The sequence below is a fragment of the Apus apus genome, chromosome 6, assembly GCF_020740795.1.
Source record: "Apus apus isolate bApuApu2 chromosome 6, bApuApu2.pri.cur, whole genome shotgun sequence".
Taxonomy (NCBI): Eukaryota; Metazoa; Chordata; class Aves; order Apodiformes; family Apodidae; genus Apus; species Apus apus.
The window spans coordinates 13,185,301-13,207,688 of NC_067287.1; the positions used below are offsets into that span (position 1 = coordinate 13,185,301).

The window sequence follows — 22,388 nt, forward strand, 5'->3', positions numbered from 1 at the left end:
CTGCCACTTCTACACGAAACCACAGTGGAAGCATTTATGTCTTGGTCTTATGAGAGTGGTTTGATATCACTACATACAAAGAACTACTCATTTTTTGCTGTTACAATTTTATCCTCACAATGTTAATAAAGCATGAAATTGAACAAAAAAATGTCAAGATGTGACACAGTAACTACTGTGATTACCTGGGTTTGGTGGAGAGGACAGGAGAAAGTTCTGGACTGCAGGGTCCTTTGTGGCAGGGAGAGGGGAAAGGTTTTATGAAGCTGATGAAATTTTGTTTATGTACAACAAATATGATGGAATTATTTATCAACTTCTTCTCACATACAGGAGGAGTAAGTGGTTTCTTGTAATTATCCTACACTGAATATAGAGAAAATGGCTCCCCCCTAAAAATAATGGCTGTTTGAAAAGTAACAGCCAAAGAAGAATCAAAGACCAAAACCAAACACTTGTCTGAAGTTTTGTTTCAGCTTTAGCCAGGCCTACCTAGGCCACGAGTCCACGAGTTTCAGCAGCACTGGAAACTGCTGCCTTATGTAGTGGAAACCACCTGCTTTCCTGCTGAGGGCCTGGGCACAGCCTAGGACTTATGGCAGGACTAACCCACACCAAGCAAAATGAGAGAGAATTAGTCTTGGGATTAAAGTTTGCTCAGTGGGGAATGGCTGTGCTTGATGGTGCAAAAGGCTACATCCTTCCATGATATTCCTAAGATGTGCCCCATGTATTTAACCCATGTCCTGAAACCATGCCCAGCAGGAGCTGTGAAAGCAGTGCCATGCTGTGAGTGCAGGGGGGGGGAGACTGGGGCACACGGATATTGTGGTGGGCTTAAAAAGGGAAGATTGCTTAGATTTGAGAATGGTTTGTATTTGCATCCATACGAGTCTTCAGTGGTGGCTTTATTTTTTATTTTCCAAGAAGTTTAACACCACCCAAAGCAATGGTTTCCATTAATTGGGTGTATTCCCAAGGTAGACGTTGCTACTGATACAATCTGCACTGTCAACAATTTTTTTACTTAGTATTCAACTGTTTCAGAGTTCAGCACCGACTAACAGAAAAGGTCACAGTGCAGTAGTGTACCATTCCAGCATGTACATCTACGGGGGATACTTTGGCATCAGAGGCATTTCACAGGAGTTTTGGAGTTTTCATTTTGGTAAGTTAAAAAGCACAATCAGGTTTTGGTCCAGTGTAAAACAATTACTGCTGCAGGAAAGCATGGCTTACTGTGTTGAGAAGATTGTTCAGTAGAAAAGTTGTAAATTAGTTTTGGCTTCTGTTTGGCAGCATTTTATTGTTATTTCTGCCAATCAAATTAATACTCAGCTGCAATGAATTAGACTGTATTATACTGGAAGAAGTTTTATAGTGTTTGACAGTTTTAGAGCTGAAAATAATGGAGAATTTCTGTTGGCTATTCACTAAATTCTTGAAGGATTACTAAAAACTGTCAGACAGGGCAGAGACCGTGTCTTGAGCCCTTTAATACCATCTTCTGAAACTCAAATCTAGAACTGACCATGGGGAGCCAAACCTGACGTATTCATCACTAATCTGGTGGTTGCAAACCAGATGATTCCCAGAGACTTCCTAAATGGATAGCTTTTGTTATCTGGTGGCCATCCAGTCGCTATTTTGCAATGAACAATGGGCTTATCTCATCCTTCACTTCCTGTCAGGGAGAATAAGCACAGACATTAAAGAAGGAATGTTTTCACTGACTGATTTTTCCTCTTATAGCCACAAAATCATCCTTCTGTGTCAGAGCTAATGAAGTAACAAAGCTGTAGGAAAAACTGCTCTGCAAATAAAATTTTCATGGCATCTGTCACACAGCATCTGACATTTTCATAAAATGGTGATTTCAAAACTGGATTTTTTTAAATCTGCGTTTTCAGTGTCAGAATTTAGGCTTTTAACTTGTATTACAATAAGCTTAGAGTAGAAACCCTTATTCTCCAACAGAATAGTTACTTTGTTCTTCAAACAAATCCCTTCTCAAATACTTGCGTAAATGTGGTGCATCTGTTAATTAATATTTTGCTTTCAGATACAAGAAAATGGTTGTGTGTTTCCCCCCCACCTCACAGTCCTGGCCCAGGACCTCGGCATGGCCATTCAGCAGTGGTTTATCACACAGGCATGTACCTCTTTGGGGGACTGATGGGGCTGAGTGAACAGAAGGACTTATGGAAGTGGGACTTTGTAAGCAGCAGCTGGTCCAACATCAGAACAAGGTAAACTATACTATTTGTTACAGTCAATTAATGCAGAAGGAGAGGATTAGCCTTACCATTGGGGACTGCGTGCAGGCTGAGGGAGATGTTGCCCTTTCGGCGACTGTAGGAATTGTGCAGATCAAGACATAGTATTGTTACCATCCCTGGGGCTCCACTTGGCTTTGCTTGGAAGAGCTGTTGGCAACGTGTTGATGCAGCTGTCAGCAGCAGAATTTTGATGTCCCCGTGCAGCTGTTCAGCAGACATTCTTTTGAGTCAAAACAGAGGCTAAAATCAGTGCACATTTCTTGCTGGTCTCCCCTTAACTGCTGCTTTCTCTTACGTTTAGCCACGGACCCCCTCCAGTGGTAGGTCATGCTTCAGTAGTCTTCAAAGACTTTATGCTGATTTTTGGTGGAGGGATTTTGAATTCCAGTCCTAACAATGACCTCTGGAAGTATCATTTCCACACGCAGACATGGAAGAAGCTCAGTAGTACTACAAAGGCAAACTTTTCTCCTAAAATGTATCACTGCATCTTAGGAATTGGTGTTGATTTCCAGACTACCTCAGATTTCACTAACACCTTCCCCAGCCACTGGAAGAGTGAGCAGAAGGACCGTCACCAGCTGGTGACCATCCCGAAGCACACTCGCTTTTCCAGCTGCTTCCGGCAGCAGCCGCCCTACCGCGCGCTCGGCACCCAGGAGAGCAGCGACGCCATCGAGATGAAAACCTTCAGCTTGCCCCTAGAGCCAGGGGGCTTCTGTGTGTTTCAAACCACTCCAGAGGAGGCAGAACCCGACCCAAACGCAGCCACAGGCCTTTTGTCCAAGGACAAGTCTCTCCATCTCTTTGTCTCCTCAGAAAAAGGGACTCACGCTGCTGCTCGGGCTGCGGGAGAAGAGGAGGGGAGGGATGGTCAGCGCGTGACTGCAGCGGGTGAAGGCAGCAGTGGCACCAACGTGCTGCTGCTCGTTGGGGGAAAACCTTTGTCTGGCTTCTCGGAGATCTCGTTCTGGCAAGTGGAGTTTGATGGCTTGTGACCACTTTGACTGCAAAGGGAAAGAATTAATTTCCACCAATGTGCCAGTAGGTGGAAAACCAACTGCTTGCATCCGTCTTCTTCCTGTCAGCACACGGGGGAACAAAATAAATTAAACCTTCTCATACTTGCTGTGAACAGATTTTTTTTTTTTTTTGCAATGTGTACAAAATCTGACATATATTTAAGTGACAATTTGCACGTAAGTTGCAATTTCTGAGAAGAGCTTGTTGGAATGCTGCTCTTTTTGTTACTTTTCCTTCTGGCCTGTTAATAAAGAACCTTTCAAAGTGCAGTGACTGATGCTGAAAATTAGAACTACAGGTAACCCCTCCTGGCTCCATAGCTGCCATTGCAGGTGCAAAGCTTGCTGCTTTTGCACTGGGATAGGAAATTAACATGCATCCATAAAACTGTATATTTAAATAAAGTTTGTGCACATTACACTCATATTTCAGAGACTGGATGACTCTTAATGGCAACATTTTCCAAGATGTTTTAAGATTTTTGTTTTCTCCAGAGCATTATTTGCATGATTTATTTGCAACACAAGCTTGCCTATGACAAAGAAGAAACCCAACAAAGAGATCAGCAAGTGGAATCTAGAAGATATTAAAGGATTGCACCTAACCCTGAGGAAGTGAAAGCACGAGTACCCCTGGAAAATCCTGTGCAGCATTAGGCCAGAGGAAGTACCTTACACCTGGAAGCAGAGTTGCCCAGTGAACACAGGGTGCAGTGGCTGGACACAGGATGAAAATGTCTTGACATTCTGCAGGGGAGGTGACATGGAAAAAAAAGCACAAGGCTTGACAGGAGCGACACAAAGCAGGAGCTGTTCTGACAGGTAACTCAAATTTTAGCCACAGGGATTTCTGCTTTTCCAACTCCATCTCTCCCTGTTTTGTCAGCATCTGTAGTATTCGTTACACATCCCCCCCCCCATGCTAGTAAATCCTGAGTTCATGTGTGTTTTTTCTTTGTTGAAATGAAAAAGTATTTTTCTTTGAAAGTTAATATTTTCTGACGTTTCAAGCATTTATTTCCATAGAAGTTGCCAAGATACTGGCCTTCTTGACAGAACTTCAGCCTTCTGTAAGAGATGTTGATGTTTTGAGTAAGTGGAAGTGTGGCTTAATACTTCTGAATATTTGAAAAGGCCACTTTACAGAAGTTTCACAGGAATAATGAATTTACGTATTTACACATATTTGCGTCATTTCTTCACAAGTAGCTCTTAAATTTATCCAATAGGAAAATTACACAAGTTCAAAAAAAGCTACTTAAGAGTTATTTGGACCTTCTGTGATTTTTGTTTGGAAACAGAGATGACTGTACACTGCTTATGAGTAAAGCTGCATCTCATACCAGCGTGTGCTCATCTTCTGAGCTTTCATGAATTTAAAATACACATTTTCAAAATTAACAAAGAACTTACTTATCTGAAGAAGGTACATACTCCTGCAACCCCAGTCATCTCATGGCACTTCAGCCAGCCTTGAGGGATGCCCAGGCCTTCAGTTTCTCCTCCAAGAACAGGGAATTACCCAGTTAAAGAAGGTTTGTTCAGAAAGGACTTTTATACAGCACTTGGGCTGAGCATGTACAGAGCACAGCAATCTTAAATCAGCAGCATGTTTTTCTTTTGCTGGCTGGCATGTCTGTTTTGGCATCATCCTAGAGAGCAGTGCTGTAACATACAGACTTTTATCTAGGAGTGATGAGGGAAGGAAATTTAGCTGGAAAAGGCAACAATAAACAGTCATTTTCAAAGCCACACGAAGGCTTCCTGGCAGGTACAGATATCCTGGGGATGTGCAAGAGCACCAGGAAAATGCCATCCAGCCTCTGCCATTTCTTTCTTCCTCCCCCCACAAAATCTTTTCCCTTTGGCAGCCCCACAAAGGGTTTAACATTTACTTGGAGCCAAGACAGGCAGGACATGAGCCAGCCCAAAGGCAATGGCTTGGCACAGGGAGGAAAAAGCAGCTTGGAGGACATGCACATCTCCCCTGTTTTCTCCCCTTGCCTCTGCCAGTTTGCCAAGGCAGGAGGCACCAGCACCTTTGGCACAGCGCCAGCCCCTTCACCCAGGAAATCCCAGACCTCTCAGATCAGCGCAAGGATCACTGCTCCCCAGCCCTGGACAGGACATGAGATGTGCATGAGCTCCAGAAGGGGCTGTGGCTGCAGAGAGGTGGGCTCAGGACTTACTCACAGGAGGCTGAGCTGCAGAGGTAAGCCCTGATAATACTATGGAAGAGAAGGGAGCACTGATCCGGAAGGTGAGAAACTGCTACAGCAGACTCACTGGAGCCACCAGAGGCTGTTTCTCCCCTTGTTGGCCCATTCCCAGATCTTCAAAAAGCCAAGGGGGAGCTCAAGCTGCAAGGGACGGGGTTTGAGATGTAAAGTGACTGCACCTCAACAGCCACAGCAGTGCTGCCCTGCCTGCCACCTCTGTCCCTTCTGGGCATGATCCCTGCTTTAGGTTCTGTCCCAAAAATCTGCGAACAGCATCCAAGACCTAGGCACACAATCCTTGCTCACATCACTTCCTGGGCATTCTTCCCTTTCAAAACTCATCCAGTGCTATCAACTACATGTAACGGGGTTCTCAGAGCAACTCAGATGGTCTCACTCCTGTTTTCTTGGCAGATTTTTATCCAATGCAGTCACCTTTCCACAGAGGAAGATAAGAGCTTTTGTGGATGTGCTTAGGATATTTCTCCATAGCTGTAGCAGTTAATGAAAATTCATCCCTGGCCCAAGGGAGTGACTAAAAGCTGCTGCCATCTGAAAGCTCTGTGGTGGCCTGCATGAAATAATGAATGGAATTACTCCAGCTAATGGCAACTATTTAGAAACAAAACTCACTGTGCTTGGTGGGGCAGGGACTGAAGGGGCTGCCACTGTTTTTAAATGTCTCTGAGAAAAGGGAAGCTCATGTGTATTGGATGTGCCCACAGACTAACTCAAATCCACAGAACAGAAGCAGGATGCAGTGTTCCTCTATCATCTCATCTGAGACATAAGATGAACTGTTGCAACAGAAATCACATGTAACAGAGAGCAAATCGATCAGCTTCTCTCAACAAACTCCCTTTAATTACCACTTGATTTCTGATCATTAAAATCAATGAATAGCAGAGGGTTTGTCTTTTAAAATGGAGGCATTTAAACAAGTTTTTTATAAAATATATTTTAAAAATCTAAACCAAATATGTTTCATTATTTTGAGTTATAAATGGAGTTGGAAGAATAATTCAGTGGCTTATCAGTGGGATCATAGTTTAACCTGCACAACAAACCATGCCACAAGGGAAATTACTTTCTACGGGCTTAGTCATTAGGGTAAAATTATTTCATTTCCTTTTGATACTTTCCAAAGTGTATCAGTTGTTGGGAAATGATGATGATCAAATGTTTTGCCTGCTCTTTGCTGCTGCCTTAAAGACTTTCACTGAAGTTGGAGTTTGGAAATAGTTTCAACATTCACTAGCACCACTGTACTTCAAAACGTAAAACAATCTCTTACTGGAAATGAAAGCAAAGCCTGCTCAGCTAACCAGCAAGCACTTCTGTCTACATTTTGTGGAGTTACACTTGGAAATTCAAAACTTCCTTACTGGGCACACATCTTGGTACTTGTGATTTTCAAAACCACTGAACACCTGAGAATCCTCCTGGACAATCTCAGCTCTTTTAGAAAGAAGATATTTAACTCACAGAATCATCATGGTTGGAAAAGACCTCTAAGATCACAAAGCCCAACTGTCCACACAGAAAAAAACCAACAACCAAAAAACCAACAAAAAACACCCCAAAAAAAACCCAAACCCAGAACACAACCAACCAACACCACAATACCTACCATGCCTACTAGAGCACGTCCAGAAATATCATGTCTAAACGTTTTTTGAATACCTGCAGAGATGCTGTCTCCACCACCTCCCTGAGCAGCCTGTTCCAGTGCCTGAGATTATTCGGCATGTATCTGCAAGTTTAGGTGCCATCTTCAGTTATGCTTTAATGGACAACAAAGCTCACAAGGCCTGCAGTTTTGACATTCCAAATAAGCTTACAAATCTCTCTCCAACCTGGATACCCTTCTCTTAAATCAGAAGCTGCCAAGCAAATTTGGCAACAGACAAAAGCCTCAGGTCCTGCAGTCACTGTGCGGCTAGAGAGGGTCCTGGACCTGCAGGTGGGCGAGCACCAAACATGTGTCTGCTACAAAGCTTTGGCTCTGAGCTCCCAGGCACAGCCACCCACCCACCAGCCCCAATCACACAGGTCATGTCCCAAGTCCCAGCTGACCCACCCACCCTTTACTGCCACACCAGAGTAACCCAGAAGCGCCTAAAGATGACTCGGCGAGACGTTTGCACTGACGTGGTATATTTAAGACAAAACTACAGTATAAACATTTCAAGATTGGGTTGAGTGGACTACAAATCACAGCTTCTTGTTCCCACGTACAGTTTCAATACAGATCTCAGTGCAGGGCCTAGAACAGTTCATACATCACTATTGTGAAACAGAATCAAGAGGGTGTCACTTTGTTTTATAGAAAAAAAAAAACAAACAACAAATAAATTATACATTCAGAGCTATTGCCAAACTTTACATATAAAAGGTAAAAATACAGTAGTTAGTGTGGCTGTAACAAAAAAATATCTAGCTAAAAAAATATTCTTACTTACTTTAAAAATAAGATTGTCCAGTTACAGGTCGGGTATATGTGTATTTATGAAGCAGAAGCCAAACAGTAAAGAGGTGAATTTTGTAGGAGAACCTTGCAGCTCCCTGCTGTGCTGGGTCCAATATGAGTGCAGGGGCAGAGTCCACCCCTCGGTCCCAGCAGGTGCTCACTGCCACACATAATGCTGAGCCACAGGTCCTGGCTTCCAGCAGGATGTGCCACCTGCTCCCATCTCCCTCATGAACACACAAGACAGTGCAGCAGGTAATGACATCACACCAACTCTGCCTCTGTTGGAGCGTGGTGGGAAGGGCCCTGTAGGTACAGCTATGGTGCTAACAGACCAGACACACAGGGGTTACACTGCATCACTGAGAGGCCATTAGCAGGGATTATTTTTATTTTTTGGTATAGATGTTAGGGTTGTCCAGCTGCCTATGAAAGCTGGGACGTCACCGTGTCTAACAGCTACATAACTTCACTACAGCTTCCTAGGCTAACAAACACACTCTGTGCTCAGATAGAGCTGAAAACATTGGCTGGCTGAGAGACAGAGCTGCTAGCACTGAATCCGTAGAAGACTTGGGTTGTACCAGAATATCTTCACAATGTCAAAAATATGTCCAGTGCTGTCTGTGAAGGCCATGCTGATCTTAACAGTACAACTCTGCTTCGAGGTGCAGACAAAGGGGTAACAGGCAAGGCCTGAAAAGTTTGTGGAAGGAGACCTAAATGTAACTGGGATGTTCACCTGAGCTCCTCTTCTGGTCCTGCAAATTTTCTTGCCAAAGTCACATTCAAAAAATTGTCCAAAACAGCTTTTACACTGCTGTCTATCTCCAACACATGAAATTTAAGTTTAATCCATTCAATCTAATCCATTAACCATGACTGATTACCAGGTAAGCACTTACGTTAGATGACTTACCCAATATTAAACCATATTACCACTGAAGCAGAGAGAAGATTCCCTTGACTGCAGTGTAAGAGGGCCTGAACTACTTTATCTTAATACCCATTTCCAAAGCTTGTTAGACCATGGTTGTACACTTGGCACACGCCACATCTCTCACCTCATCCTTTGGGACTCCAGGGGTGAGACTGAAATACAGTTCTAAGATCCAGCACCTCCCAAAAAGTCATCAGTTTGAAATACAGGGTGGGTTGTTTTTTTTTTGGTTATTATGAACGCTATGATTTCTATAAATTCTTTTCCTCCAATTGCTTATGGAGTGTGACTGGATTAAAATCACTTTTACTTTTGGATCTGAACACTTATGCTTTTATGAAAGTTATAATTTTTAAATTATGACTAAAAAAGCCTCCATCTCTGACCAGCATTACATGTGCACACAGCGAAAGGGCAGAGGGCCACTCAGGGACAGGCATCAGCAAATCAACAGGAGATAACTTTGGTAGGAAAAAAAAAATTAAACTTTTAGAAATAGCAAGTCCCAAGTATTAAGTCCTCTGCAAATTGAGAAAAATCTTGCCCCTTTGAAACTTTTGTGTATAACTACACCGTTCCCCTATACTGAAGTAACAGTTGGGTACTTGGAACCATTTAGATTTTAGGGGGACACACTCACCACACAGTATTTACTTGTTATTTGCAATATGTGATTGCTCAGGAGGAACCTAAGGATGGTACTGAGCAGGCAATGCTGGAAAACTGTTAACTTCTGTTATGATACTTTTGGGAGGGATTCAAGCTAACAGTTCACAGAGCTCCTGAATCCCACGGGAAGAGTCAAATATCAAACATGCCTTAAAGAAAATGCTGCTGCATTCTGTCTATTTACAAAACCAACACATGTAGCTGGCGAATGCCAGCTCAGCTGCTGAGCAAACAGATCAATGGCAAGTGCCAAGTTTCCCCACACAGTTCTGGCTTTGTGCAGGATCAGGCTGTTGCAGTAAGAGCTTCCCTTTTCCTGCAGAAACTTTGCTGGCAACCGTATTATTAATCCAGATGAAGACGTTTGATATTTGAATCGGGAACCTTCTACATTTTAATATGCAATAAGGCTCAGACTTAAAAGTATAAAAAAAAAGCCGATACTCAACTGGAAGGAACAAGGACAGAGCTGAGCAGCCGGCGAGCAGAAACACTCCAGCTGGTCCCGAAGAGCAGCTCCCCCGGCTGGCAGCGCGGGGAACCTGCCGGCACCGTGCTCCAGGCGCTGGCTGAAGGGGAGGACTGAAGCCCCTGCCACCAATTCTGACCCTGCTCCTTGAGGCAACGGCTACAAATCACTGTCTGCAGAAAGTCGCTCTGGTACGTCAGTCCTAAGAGCTCCCCGTGATTTCTATGTTTCTCCATTAAGGCCTCGGGGGTTTTGAGGCAGTGGGCCACGCACACCGTGTGGCTTCTTCCTTCACACTTTCATTCAGCATCTTGCAAAGGAGCAGAAGAGCAGCAGTGAGATGACCCTGGTCTGGAAGCAGCAGCCTGGCCAGGCACCAGCCTGCCTGCACAGCTCGCAGTGCTTGGGTCCAAATCTTTGTCTACACTGAGAGACGTGCAGGCAGCTGGCCTGCAGAGATGAAGTTGTGCTTACAGGTCTCAGAGGCAACTTTCATGTTTAAAATTGCTTCTAAGAACCACGTGCATACACATATTTATACACAGTAGTGCTACACAAAAACATCCTCCCAGCCCAGTTATAGGTACAAAACTCTGCCTAGGAATGCAAGATCCCAGTTGTTTCACCTGTGCTTCCCCCTCAGGAGATGTGGAGTCTGTCATCAAGCTCCTACACTTCTACTTCCAACGACTCTGCATTGACCTTTTTCACAGGCTGTATCTCCACCATCCATGTGCTCACCTCTCTGTGTCCACATGAGGATCCTGCTGCCCAGGACTTGGATGATCTCTTCAAACTACACATGATATCCTGTACTTCACCAGAGCACCAAGAGGCCTTTCCCAGCTCTGTGCAGTGTGCTCCTGCAGTTGCTCCTACCTTCCTTCTACAAAGAACTGAAGTGCTTACAGGAACTTTTGCTCTTTTTTTCCTTTTTTTTAAGCTTGTTCTTTGCATTCTTTGTCCCACATAAAACTATTAGGTAACACTCAAAACAGGTCTCGAGTGGTGTTCAGAACTGATCTACTTGTACCCTCAAGCTGCTAACATATCTGGTAAGTATTCCCAAAGCACAGCATCTGGAAACACCACCCCAAAACAGTAGGAAAAGGAACATGAACATTATTTTCCTTCCTAGTCCTATACAACAACAAAACTAACCAACAAGCAGCTACCAAAGTGAGCTGTACTCATCCTTTCACTGCTTTAGCATTTAAAACAAACAATGCATGTATCTGAGTCATAGAGGAGATAATCAGTGTCCAGCTGTGGGACCTCTGCTGCAGTCTGCTAATGCTATCAGCTGTTTGGCAGGTACATTTTCCTTTTCCTGGTTGCAATGAGCAGCTCAAATCCAGTCAACGTAGTTTGTCACTGATGGACTAGATTTTCATTCTTTCCAGGGACTGTAACAAGAGGTGCGAGGGTTATTAAAGGGTTTAAGGCCAAAAAGGAGAGCATGTGTTGGTAAAACAAGGGAAAAACAGAGGGAATAATCATACAGAAGAAAATGCCCTTGGCCGTATGAAACAGTCATCGCTACTGTGAGCCACCACAGCAGTGTGGCCACAAGGTGGCCCTACAAGTTCTCCTAATCTTTCCAGATTTACGCTACAGAGGCCAGGGATGCCGCGCTCACAACCACAGAGCTCACATCACAGGGAACACTTCCCACGAACGCTTGAGAGGCAGCACAGGGTAAGTCAGACTAAACCTCGGGTGAGTGGAACACAACAAGATTCTGTTCCTCACATTCAGAACTAGCTCCAGTGTGGTATTTCTCTGAGGGAGAAGATCAAATGTGCATGTGGTTTTATGTCCCACTTTAAACTGTCATTCCAGTTAGACTGTAACAAATGTAGAAGTCTCTTCCTGGATCCTAGCAAACCAGCTGGATGTTTGAGTCCTGTTCAGCAAGAGTTTGATCCCAAGCAAGTCTTTTGGAAGGATCCCTTGCAGGTATATTAGAAACACTGGAGTTTTCACAAGGTGGGAAGTGCAGAAACTCCTTCTTCTAGAGTTCAGTGGTGAGTAAACATTTCGTTCTTATTGTAGCATCCTCAGTAACTGGGCTAATAGGGAAAAAAAAAAAAATGAGGCCCTGTAAATACACTCCTCCAAAAAGACCTGCCATGATTGATTAAAAAGAAAAATGTTAATATTGTTCTAAAGAGTGTTAATAGCTGTAATTTAATGAGACCAATGGGCAAACATTTCCAACAGACAACTGCAGAGAAGGAAACGGACTCAATTTCACACAGTGTAGCACCAGTGCCATCCCCACTGTAAAAGCTTCACGAGAAGTCCTAATCATCACTGCCATTGTTCTGCCTCACCAGCACAGCAAAATGGAATAGCAATAGTAAAGGTTTCTACAAATTCTGTTCTCTGACTTCCTTACAGCTTGGAAATAACTGGGGGGCACCCTCCACCCCTGCTAGTCCTCTGACAGGTATTGAAACACTGTAAAGAGATTTCTCAGAAAATTCATCTGTACCATAACTTTAGTCCAGTACAAAAACATGTTAGCAGATAAGGGAAGAAATGGAAGTGAAATGGTTATTAGAAATAATTATTTTATAGCACTTACAATGCCAACAGCTTTACCTCCAAATAAATTTATGTGCTTTGCACCTTTGCTTACTTGAATTTAGAGTTTTCTCACCCTTCAAACAATCTTACATAAAAATATCCATCAGCTGCTCTATTTATTTGTAAGATTTCAAATGCTATAAAGTGAGACATAACTACAGTTTGTGAGCACAGCGAAACAAGGCATTATGTCTACATGACCCCTATATTTAAGTGGAAGTAGTTAAGAGCACATACTTCCTTTCCCCCCCCATACAGACTTCTGAAGTAAGTGCTGAGGAGACTTTACCTTGCAAGGACTTCAGATGTCTGCTGGGATGGTGGCAATCCAGCTGATGACAACAGAGTCTCCGTGCTGCCTTTCACTGCCTTCATAGCTAAGGCAACATCATTTCCCAAAGGCCCATTGGAAATCAGTCCAGTCTAAATTGGGGAGAATAAAACAAGAAACTGAAATAAAAACCTGCCAGTAGACAAGATAATTTTCCAATATGTTTTATTTGTAACAGTAAAAACTAAGATTCGTCAAGTTCCAGGGTGAGCTTCTCTAAATACAAGTTCTTAGGGAAACTTACTGGCATTTACCTGCAATGTAAATGCAGCAAAAATGAAGTTTAAATTTTAACAGCATATATATGTTGTTTGATTTACTCCTGAGAATTAATTTGCTTCAATTTTGGTCTGGTATATTATTATATGGGCTTTCAAATTCTTAAAAATTACTGTATTTTTCTATTTTACTTCAGCTGCTGTTTTAATAATGACAGGACTTTTTTTTTTTTTTTAAAGGAATTGTCAAATAACTCACTGGCACTATCCACCTTGGTGTTATCATGGGCTGGGAAGGTGCCTACAAAAAGCAAACAAACGTTCATTAGAAAAGGTTGGAAGTAGCTGAAAACATTCTCAAAACAGCATTGCCTCCCAAAACAATACTACCTCCCCAAACAATCTTGGATGTTTATCCATCTTTGAACCATGTTACTTTTCAAGTATTTATTTTAGATCTATACACATGTATACATGTCTCTGTGTGTATATACACATTTACATATAATTTCTGAAGTCTTATATATACCCAAAAGCCTGAGAAGCAGGCTGGCACTTGCAGGTGTACTGAAGACTACAGCCTCTTGTGGCACAGATACCAGGTAACTCTTCAGATTCCTTCACTTCCATTACAAAGCTGTAGGCTCTACAACCCTACACCAGCTCCCCTTCAACCCGGGGAGCGTATATGCAGCGAGCCAGGTCAACCACTACTGCAGCAGTTCCAGGCCTGGTGGAGAGATACTAAAGCCAGAGGAGAGTTTATGAGTAAAAACCACCGTAGGTGTGAAGGAAGAAGATGGTTCTCAAATACATTTACCCGAGGTGTGGCTTCTGTAAAGTCAATTAGATTCTCTGTCAATGATGTTAAGGAAACGTCCTGGTCATCTGGAGTGCTCTATGGAATAAATCAGTTTTGAATTGAATTCCCAGTAGTAATCAGATAGGTCTGCTGAATATTCTAGTGGCTTCCCAAGATATAGACCAGTGTCCTTAATGAACACCACTGTTTATCAGGTCTGTTTTGTCAGTCTTTCTATATGATCTTTTATTAAAAAGATTTTATTAAAAATAGCTTTTTCATTTTATTATTCTTATCAACATACTGGAAACAATGTCATTGCCATGTAAGCTGGGAAACTGTCCCATTCTCCTCTGCAAGGATGGGGTACTGCACCATTCAACAAGCAGGCCAGCAAAGTCTGTGAGCTGAATATTTGAATTCAGAAGATGAAACTGATAATTATTCAGTGGCATGAAACACATAATACTGGTTTAGAGGGGCAATGGCTAAAGGGTGCTTTAGTGATCCAGAATAACCCCTCAGTAACAACAATGTTGGACTCTTCTTTTGGAGAGGGACAAAGGAAAGTTGGCTCCTGAATTACTATGTGCATTTCATGGAGTCCAGTTTAAAAATTACCTCATAACTGAGGTAACCAGAACAATTAAACACTTCAATTTAAACTTTTCCCTCTGTGATTATTTTGACAGGAACTGCCTATGTCAGAATTTCATCCCTACAGTCTTGCTTCCTGGGGCATCAAATCATTGGGATATAAGGGGCTTGCCACCAGCATGGGGAAAACTATCAGTTTAGAAAAGTAAGTGTCAGGCAAAGAACCTGAAAGGACGCTCAGAATTGGCCTTTGGAGAGATCTGTACAGTGTCCCTGCCTGCTCCAGAAAGCTCTCCTTGGCATTTCACCAATGACTGGTATGCACCGAGTTAGGAGAGGCATGCAGCAAGGTCTGCTGGGCTTGCCTGGAGGCATCAATAGCTCAGAACAGGACACACAGAAACCTTCCAGACTGGCAGGTGGTGATACCTTTGAAATAGCAGCCTCCTCAGCTGGAGCCAGATTAGCTGGAATCAGCAGGTCCTCATGGGTAGAGGCAGCATTGTCCTCATTTAATGCATTACTGAAAGGAGAAAATATTCTCATCAGCACACGGCCTGGGTAGCACGGATCAGTGCTGCTTCCCTGACAGCTCAAAAACTCTGTGAGGCAGACAAAAGACTGATGTTTTAGAGTATTTTAACTAAATGCCTTCCAACTATCTCTGCAGATTGCTGCTCCCTTTCATAGTTTCAGCTACAGCTATGTAAAGACCCTGCAGTATCAATGTCTTCCATCTCAAAGGAGCCCTTGTTTCTAATTTACCTGAAGCCTTCCCTGTCATCCTCTTATCCTCCTCTTCAGAGCCAGAGGCAGCAGGATGTCAGACATTTCAGTGTTTCAGAAGATGAGAGATTCACTTACTGCTTGCTAGGATAGTCACCTGGCCTACACTGATTAACTATTGCAACAGTAATTAAGGATGCATTGGTAAGCCTGCTTAGTTAGATGTAGCCTAAATGCTCAGTAACTGCTCATCTTTTCAGACCTGTTCATGATAATCTCCACATGGTTTCCCTACCTCAGGAATAGTTTCCCCTGTGTTTCCCCTGAATCACTTACGGAACAAAGGTGTTTGAGGCAGGAATTCCTTTCAGCAACTCTCTCGGGTCTTGAAATACTGGACTGGTTGCTGGGGGACTATTCTGTGTTTTCCCTGACAAGAAAATGTTCCTGGCACAAAACACCAACAAGAAAAAAGAACAAAAAACAGGTACAACCTTCCACAAAAAGCTCTTAATGAATCACTTATCACAGTGTATTTCTGAGATTAATAGATGTACATTTTACTCAATATCCCCGTGTGCTCTTTGAGGTCTGGCACATGCTCACCTTCACAAATGGTCAAGAAATTACATGTTATATTATTATATACTATAAGCCTTTAACTTTTTCAGTGCCTGCCTGAAATCCCCCTGGAACACTAGCAATCATTCAAGATTCAGCAGTTCTCAGAAAGTCAGCAGTCAGTGTCAGGTTTTTTACACAATTCTTTTTCTCCAGTAAAAAAACAGCTGCTGTACCCACACCCATCCCCCTTCCCCACACTGACATTGCTCATGGGTCAGATTGAAGCTGCCATTGAAATAATGTTTGTCAAATTCAAATATTGGACAATAAAGAGTATCTGGATGACCTTATATATAATAAAACTAGCAACTCTAGTGCTTGCTGGTTTTCATTTTAAAAAGACTTCACACTCACCAGATTAAGCTACACTATACAAGGTAAAATGCAATAATCCCTGAGCCACCAAAAGACCACACTGAACTGCAGGTCCTCAGTGCTGCACTTGGGTAACTACATCACATGTTTCTTCCAAATTTGTTCAATACCTGGCAGCAGCGTCCTGAATATTGGAATTCTTGAGACCTGTCAGGCTGTCTTCTCTTATGACCTGAGAGGAAAAAATGAACAAAGACAAAATTTTCTGATGCCTGTTCCCATTTTGTGTCAGTTCCAAGATGCACAGGAGCGCCGAGTGCCTCCCTCCCGGCACCGAAGTGCACTGTTCATCTACTGCTCAGGGACTTAAAACATCAATTCCATGCGAAAACTTCAGTGCAGAAATAAAAATAATTCAGTAATGTAGCCAAATAAATTACATTTATTTTTCCTACAGAATTTGCTAGAACATGCTAGAAGCACATTCTTAAGAAAGTCACAGAATAATTTCTTGGTTAGAAGGCAACCTTTGGTGGTTATCTAGCTCAGTGACCACTCAAGGCAGGGCTTGCTAAGCGCCTTGTTGAGTTACTTCAGGTTGACTGTCACCAAGGATGGAGATTCCTCCTTGGGCAACCATTCCAGTACAGGACTACTATTACTGCAAAGAAAGGCTGAGAGGCTCTTTTACTCTATCTCGGACTTTGGCTCTTGACACACCCTTATCTGCAAGGCACCTTCTCCAATATCAGGCAACTGAAGAGAAATAAAACGTTTGAGAATATCACAGTCCTTATCAGCTTTTACCTTGTGCCCTGCTTCTGCCTGAGCCTTCAGGATATTGCTTTTGATATCTGCTGGAAGCCACGTTGCTGCTGTGATTGGGCTCTCAATGGCATTGTTAAGACATTTATCTGTCAACTTTACCACTTCATCCTAGACATAAAAAAAATGTTTATCAGAAGTAGCTGCCACATGGAAAAGTCTAGGCTGAAGTTTATAAGCATCTCTAAATAACAAGGCTCTGAGTGAAAATCAGCAGCTTTATATCGAAATGAAAAAGCAAATTTTTTCCCTTTATTTGGAACCCAGTAGTAAAGTCACAACAAAACAAAGTAAAAAAAAAAAAAAAAAGCAAAATGCTAAAAACAGAATGCAAAGGGCTGTGCTAAAAATACAGTATGCAAGAATCAATTTGACCCTATATTTGCAGCCTAGTTTACTGACAAATTAATACAGCAACCATCATACTATATGATATCAGTATAGCCTAAGCTGATCATTTACTCTCAAATGCAAGTTGGGAAGATTTTTACCTTAAAATCCACTTATAAATTAAACAACAGTTTAATGTGTTATCAGCTACCTCTCCCATCACTATCAGAGAAAACTGGCAGCCAGATACATAATGAAGACTATTAAAAGTGAGACACCTTTCACTATAGAATATTTCATTACATGAATTGCATTTCTTAATTAGAAAATGTTAATTAAACATTTAATCTACTAATTGCTATTTAATTAGTGACAGCAGTTAATTAACTGAGTGGAAACTAAACCATGTGACCTTTCCACGTAAACATCAGAAAAAGCTTCTTTACTGTGAGAGTGACAGAGCCCTAGGACAGGCTGCCCAGAGAGGCTGTGGAGTCTCCTTCGCTGGAGACATTCAAAACCTGCCTGGACACGTTCCTGTGTGATGTGCTCTGGGTGATCCTGCTCTGGTAGGGGGGCTGGACTAGATGATCTTTCGAGGTCCCTTCCACCCCCTAAGATTCTGATTCCTTCTCGGGGTGTGAGTTAGCAGGGGGAGACAGAGTCCTGCTTTCCCTGCCATAAGCCACCGCCGCTGGCTGGGGCTGGCTCTGACTCTTCCCTGGAGGCAAGTGCTGCATTCCTGCAACACGCCCCGGAGCAGGAACAATCCAGCTGCTGTGCCCAGAAGGAATGAAGCCCATCGCATAGAGACCGAGTGAGCAGGGGAGAGAAGTTAAAAAGAGGTGAATACCTGTGCCTCACACAGCTCCCCGGCCACCGTTCACTGGAAACACACCTGAACAACCAGTTTAATCTATTAAACTATTTGCAATTAGATTCCCATCATCTGAAAAGTTTAGTACAATTAAGAAATACTTTCATGTAATCAGGTACAATATTTTCATCAATATTATAGAAATATTTTTCCAAGTAATTTTATTTTGTGCTTGAAAAAGCAGTGGTGTTTTACTGTTTGGGTTTTTTTAACGGAAAGAGCATGTACCTAGAGGGGAAGGCATGATAATAATAATGCCTTGAGATGTCTAACTTACAAGACATTTAGTTGTTCACATAAAACAGTAAAGTTACTGGGGTTTGTCAGTATTCTAGCTGATTACAAATTTGTAGTGTTTGTATGTACACTGGCCAAACGATATCTTCCCTTTATTCTTTAATCAAAATAAGGCACCAGACAGCCATGTAACAAGAGAAGATAAAAGGCAGCAGCAGCAGGGCGTGTGTTCCCAATGCTTTGGGAGTTCCATGCTTTTCAGCAGCATTCTGGGTGCCACTGAAAATCACTTTGTGCACAGGGATGGAGTCTAATACAGACACATTTTGGACCAACTTCCACATGTTTACAGATCACAGTGAATTCAGAAATAAAAACCCTCAGGTCCTTGCATTTCTGACTCCAGAGAAATGGGCAAACAGGGTGAACTTTTTATTGTTCGTTTCACTTCAGATGCTGATGAAAGCAGAGTGTCGGTGTATTTAAGAGCTATTTGCTTTCTTTTGTCAGATCTGGTCACTGCCCTAGTGAAAGCTGGGAAAGGACAATGTGGCATTCTTCCATCCCAACAGATTTTGGCAGGGAGCAGTGGTGAAGAATGAAGCCATTCATTCCCCCCCACTTCCCAGTTCTCATTCTAGAAAGATTTCTTTTTCTCTAAAAGAACACGGAGAGCTAGGTAAATATTTCCCTTTCAAAGAAATCAATCAAGATTGATTAATTGCAGGCACAGAATTATGTAAAGATGACAGTCAGGCCACCTCCGACCCCTGATGGAAAACACTTAAAGATTTTTAATTAACAAAGTGGAACCAAGCAGTTCATTGGCATTTGACAGCATCACTTCAGAAGTTGAGGATGCAGCTCTGCCTCCATAAGCAGCAAGTTAATGCTTCCCCCGATGCATTTTACAAAACCTTTGTGTGCTGTAGCTGTTTCTATATAGGTAAGAGTTTATGCACTGGTAAAACCTAAGGGAGACAAGACACCCTGAATTTTGCAATCACTTTCAGAGAGAATACTGTAACACTGCACTCATCTGAAGCATCTGCAAGCTCCAGATCTAAGCTCATTGCAAGGTTTAGTGCATGCACTGCAGTTTTATTCAGTCCAGCCAGAAGATGCCACAAAAACCTCATTTACAAAAAGATTAAGAACAGAAGTGCAGCAGGAGCACCAACAGGTGCATTTTGTCACAAACACCGTAAGTGGAAATCTGTTTTTTTTCTAAAGCAGCCTTCAAAAGCAGGAATCAAAGTGGTTTAAATAATTACCCATGTAACCTACATGTTTTTGCAATTTGAAGCATACAGAATTTAAAGTATGCAGAAACAGTCTCTAATCTTTGTCTACCCTTTTAAACAGTCTCAAGTGACCTCCTGGTAAACTACGTCAAAGGCTGATATGTTTTATTCAGTCTTTTCTAGGAAAAACATGGTTAATGTACTCCAACATTTTTGTAATACAATTTGCACTTCCTTCTTGGAAGCTGAAATCTCTTTTACCCGAAGAAAGAATCACATTGGCATGCTGTTGATCCAGATATATAATATCTCTCTCTTATGCAAATGTTCTTGCTCTCTAATCTGGTTATTGTCACCCCAGTATCCGTAACCTCTAATATCTAAAGTTATTCAGCACCTCATATGACAGCATCTGGGTAACTGACTGCAGTATATTGGCAGCTGTTAGATCAGCTCCCTACAGGAATCTTAACTTGCTTACTATGTATCAGCTATGACTTAAAAACCACCAAGATACTTTTGCTCTATCCTCTCCATTTAACCTATTACATGTTTGGTTTGTTTTTTTTTTTCTCCTCTTTCTCTGAAGTAAAACAGAGCTCATCAGGCAAAATATATCATGACACAAGCTGTGTTCATGCAGTGTTTCGGCATAACAGGACCTACAGGCTACTGACTAATCTTCTTAAAGACCTGGTAATCTTTGTACTGCACTCACCAAGCAGAGAGGAGCCAATGGCAACTCTGACAACAGACCTTAAAGGGGACACAACCAAAACAGCTTGCAGCACCAAGCAAAACGAAGTAGCAGCCTTCTCTCACGTGGAGGGGGGGGGCAATAAATGTTCAAGGAGTGGGCTCAGCCCAAACATGTACTGCTCAACACCTCTCTTGGCATCTGGTTCATTTTACTATTGTGGGAGCAAGAAAAATCGTTGCTGCTTCACTGGAAGTTTGATAAATCCTCGGGCCTCCCTGCAAGGGCGGGTAGTACAAACAGATATAACACTGCCAGGTCTTTTACTCTCTTGGCTTGTTCAAAATGCAATAAAACACCTGAAGCTTGAACACCAGTGGAAGCAGAATAAGGGAAGCAGAAAAAACAAACAAACAAGAAAATCAACATTTTTTAAAAGTTTGTTTTAAAAAAAAAAAAGATATCCTGCTGAATACAGTTGCTTGATAATCAGTTAATCTATGAAAGCTCACTGCTGTTGTAAGGGAGGATCCTGTTATCTTCATCCCTTCCAGCAATGCTACTTATTTTCACTATGCCTCTAGCATTTCTTTGACCTTTTCCATGAGCCTATTTAAGTCACTATTTAACAACTTCAAAAAAAAACCTCCAAACAAAATAAAATCCAAACAAACAAACAAAAAAACCTTAGCAAAGAGTTCAAAACAAAAAAAAAAAGCCAAAAAGAATGTTTTTTTTGTAATCTGGTAGGCTACACTGGTTCACCAAAACATGTAATGGCTCGTGGAGGTGACAAGAGGACATAAGGAAGGCAGGGAAGGAAGAACAAAGAGGAGCCAGGGAGAGAAGAGCCCTCGCCCTGTTCAGGGCAGTGAAGCTTGTCCTTTGGCACAGCTGCCCGTGGAAACACAGCCTGACTTGCTCTGAAGGGTTTATGAGAACACTAAATCAAACCACATCCCTCCTCTCTATGTAAACACACAGAGCACCAACACCTACTTCAGAGAACAGCTAAAAACTGGTTATGGAACAGGAGGGACAGATCACCAGCAAACCAGACTCAAAATGTCAGAACAACTTTCTGGGCGGGTTACCAAAGGCAACTGAAAAACACCAGGAAAGCAGTTCATCTCCTCAAAAAAAGATGGTGAACTATACACCACCATACAGTTGGTAACCTACAGATAAAGACAACTGTGGAACATTTTGAGCCTTTGACTTTCACTCCCATCAATATTAGAAAATTTCACCAGGCTGTGGTCTGCACAAATGCACATGCACCTCTGCCCCAAGCTTCACCTCCCTGCCCTTTCACACACAGGTTTACACATAACAAAGCACTGGACTTTACCTCAGTACTACTCACTCACTTTCTTAAAAATCTTGGTAACAAACCAAGGTAAGCTGTCATTTTCAGCCTGATCTGAGCAACACTCAGGAACTTTGCCAGAAGGAATGAAGACCAAGTACCTGGATGTTTATGTTTACGTTGGGACGTTCTGTTAGCATGGGGCTGCTGCATTCTGTTTCCAGCTGTTTCAGCTTTAGGAATGTGTCTTCAAATGCTAAAAGAGATGGAAAAGATATTCTGCTCATGTCACAGTGGAGTTATTTGACTTGTACCTTGCATTCTTCTTGAACACACATTACATGGTTGCAGAAAAAAACACAGGGATGGGGGAAGCTACTTGTTCAACCTTTAATGCAACTTTCATGCCTACAGGCTGTATGTACCCAATCAACACTCTGCTCTCCTGCCAGTTCAATTACCCAGCCATTCTCACAATGGGTGAGCAAGTAGCAAGAGTAACTGCTCAGATAGTTGCACTTCACTGTAGCTGTGTCTGAAGTCAGATCCCACAAAAAAACCCTGACTTTTCCCTTCTACCTTTGTCCCTGGAAATA

General features: G+C 42.4%; 2 protein-coding genes across 9 annotated transcripts in view; one reads left to right on the forward strand and one right to left on the reverse strand.

Moving 5' to 3' along the window:
• LOC127386636 (leucine-zipper-like transcriptional regulator 1) overlaps nucleotides 1-11,729 on the forward strand; it is a 58,756-nt gene extending 47,027 nt beyond the window's left edge. For all 6 annotated transcript variants that reach the window (XM_051624037.1, XM_051624039.1, XM_051624038.1 and 3 more), the window contains 4 exons: nucleotides 1,048-1,168; nucleotides 2,063-2,249; nucleotides 2,581-4,123; nucleotides 11,673-11,729. In XM_051624037.1, the coding sequence (XP_051479997.1) occupies nucleotides 1,048-1,168; nucleotides 2,063-2,249; nucleotides 2,581-3,277 (1,005 nt within the window). In that variant the 3' untranslated portion in view covers nucleotides 3,278-4,123; nucleotides 11,673-11,729. The remainder of the gene's footprint in view (nucleotides 1-1,047; nucleotides 1,169-2,062; nucleotides 2,250-2,580; nucleotides 4,124-11,672) is intronic.
• Nucleotides 7,661-22,388, reverse strand: part of EPB41L5 (erythrocyte membrane protein band 4.1 like 5) — a 57,569-nt gene continuing 42,841 nt past the window's right edge. For 2 of the 3 annotated variants that reach the window (XM_051624032.1, XM_051624033.1), the window contains exons 18-26: nucleotides 21,954-22,048; nucleotides 17,081-17,209; nucleotides 16,444-16,505; nucleotides 15,671-15,781; nucleotides 15,038-15,131; nucleotides 14,030-14,107; nucleotides 13,469-13,510; nucleotides 12,950-13,083; nucleotides 7,661-12,140 (exon numbers count right to left, since the gene is read on the reverse strand). In XM_051624032.1, the coding sequence (XP_051479992.1) occupies nucleotides 12,083-12,140; nucleotides 12,950-13,083; nucleotides 13,469-13,510; nucleotides 14,030-14,107; nucleotides 15,038-15,131; nucleotides 15,671-15,781; nucleotides 16,444-16,505; nucleotides 17,081-17,209; nucleotides 21,954-22,048 (803 nt within the window). In that variant the 3' untranslated portion in view covers nucleotides 7,661-12,082. The remainder of the gene's footprint in view (nucleotides 12,141-12,949; nucleotides 13,084-13,468; nucleotides 13,511-14,029; nucleotides 14,108-15,037; nucleotides 15,132-15,670; nucleotides 15,782-16,443; nucleotides 16,506-17,080; nucleotides 17,210-21,953; nucleotides 22,049-22,388) is intronic. The other variant, XM_051624034.1, reaches the window with a different exon arrangement.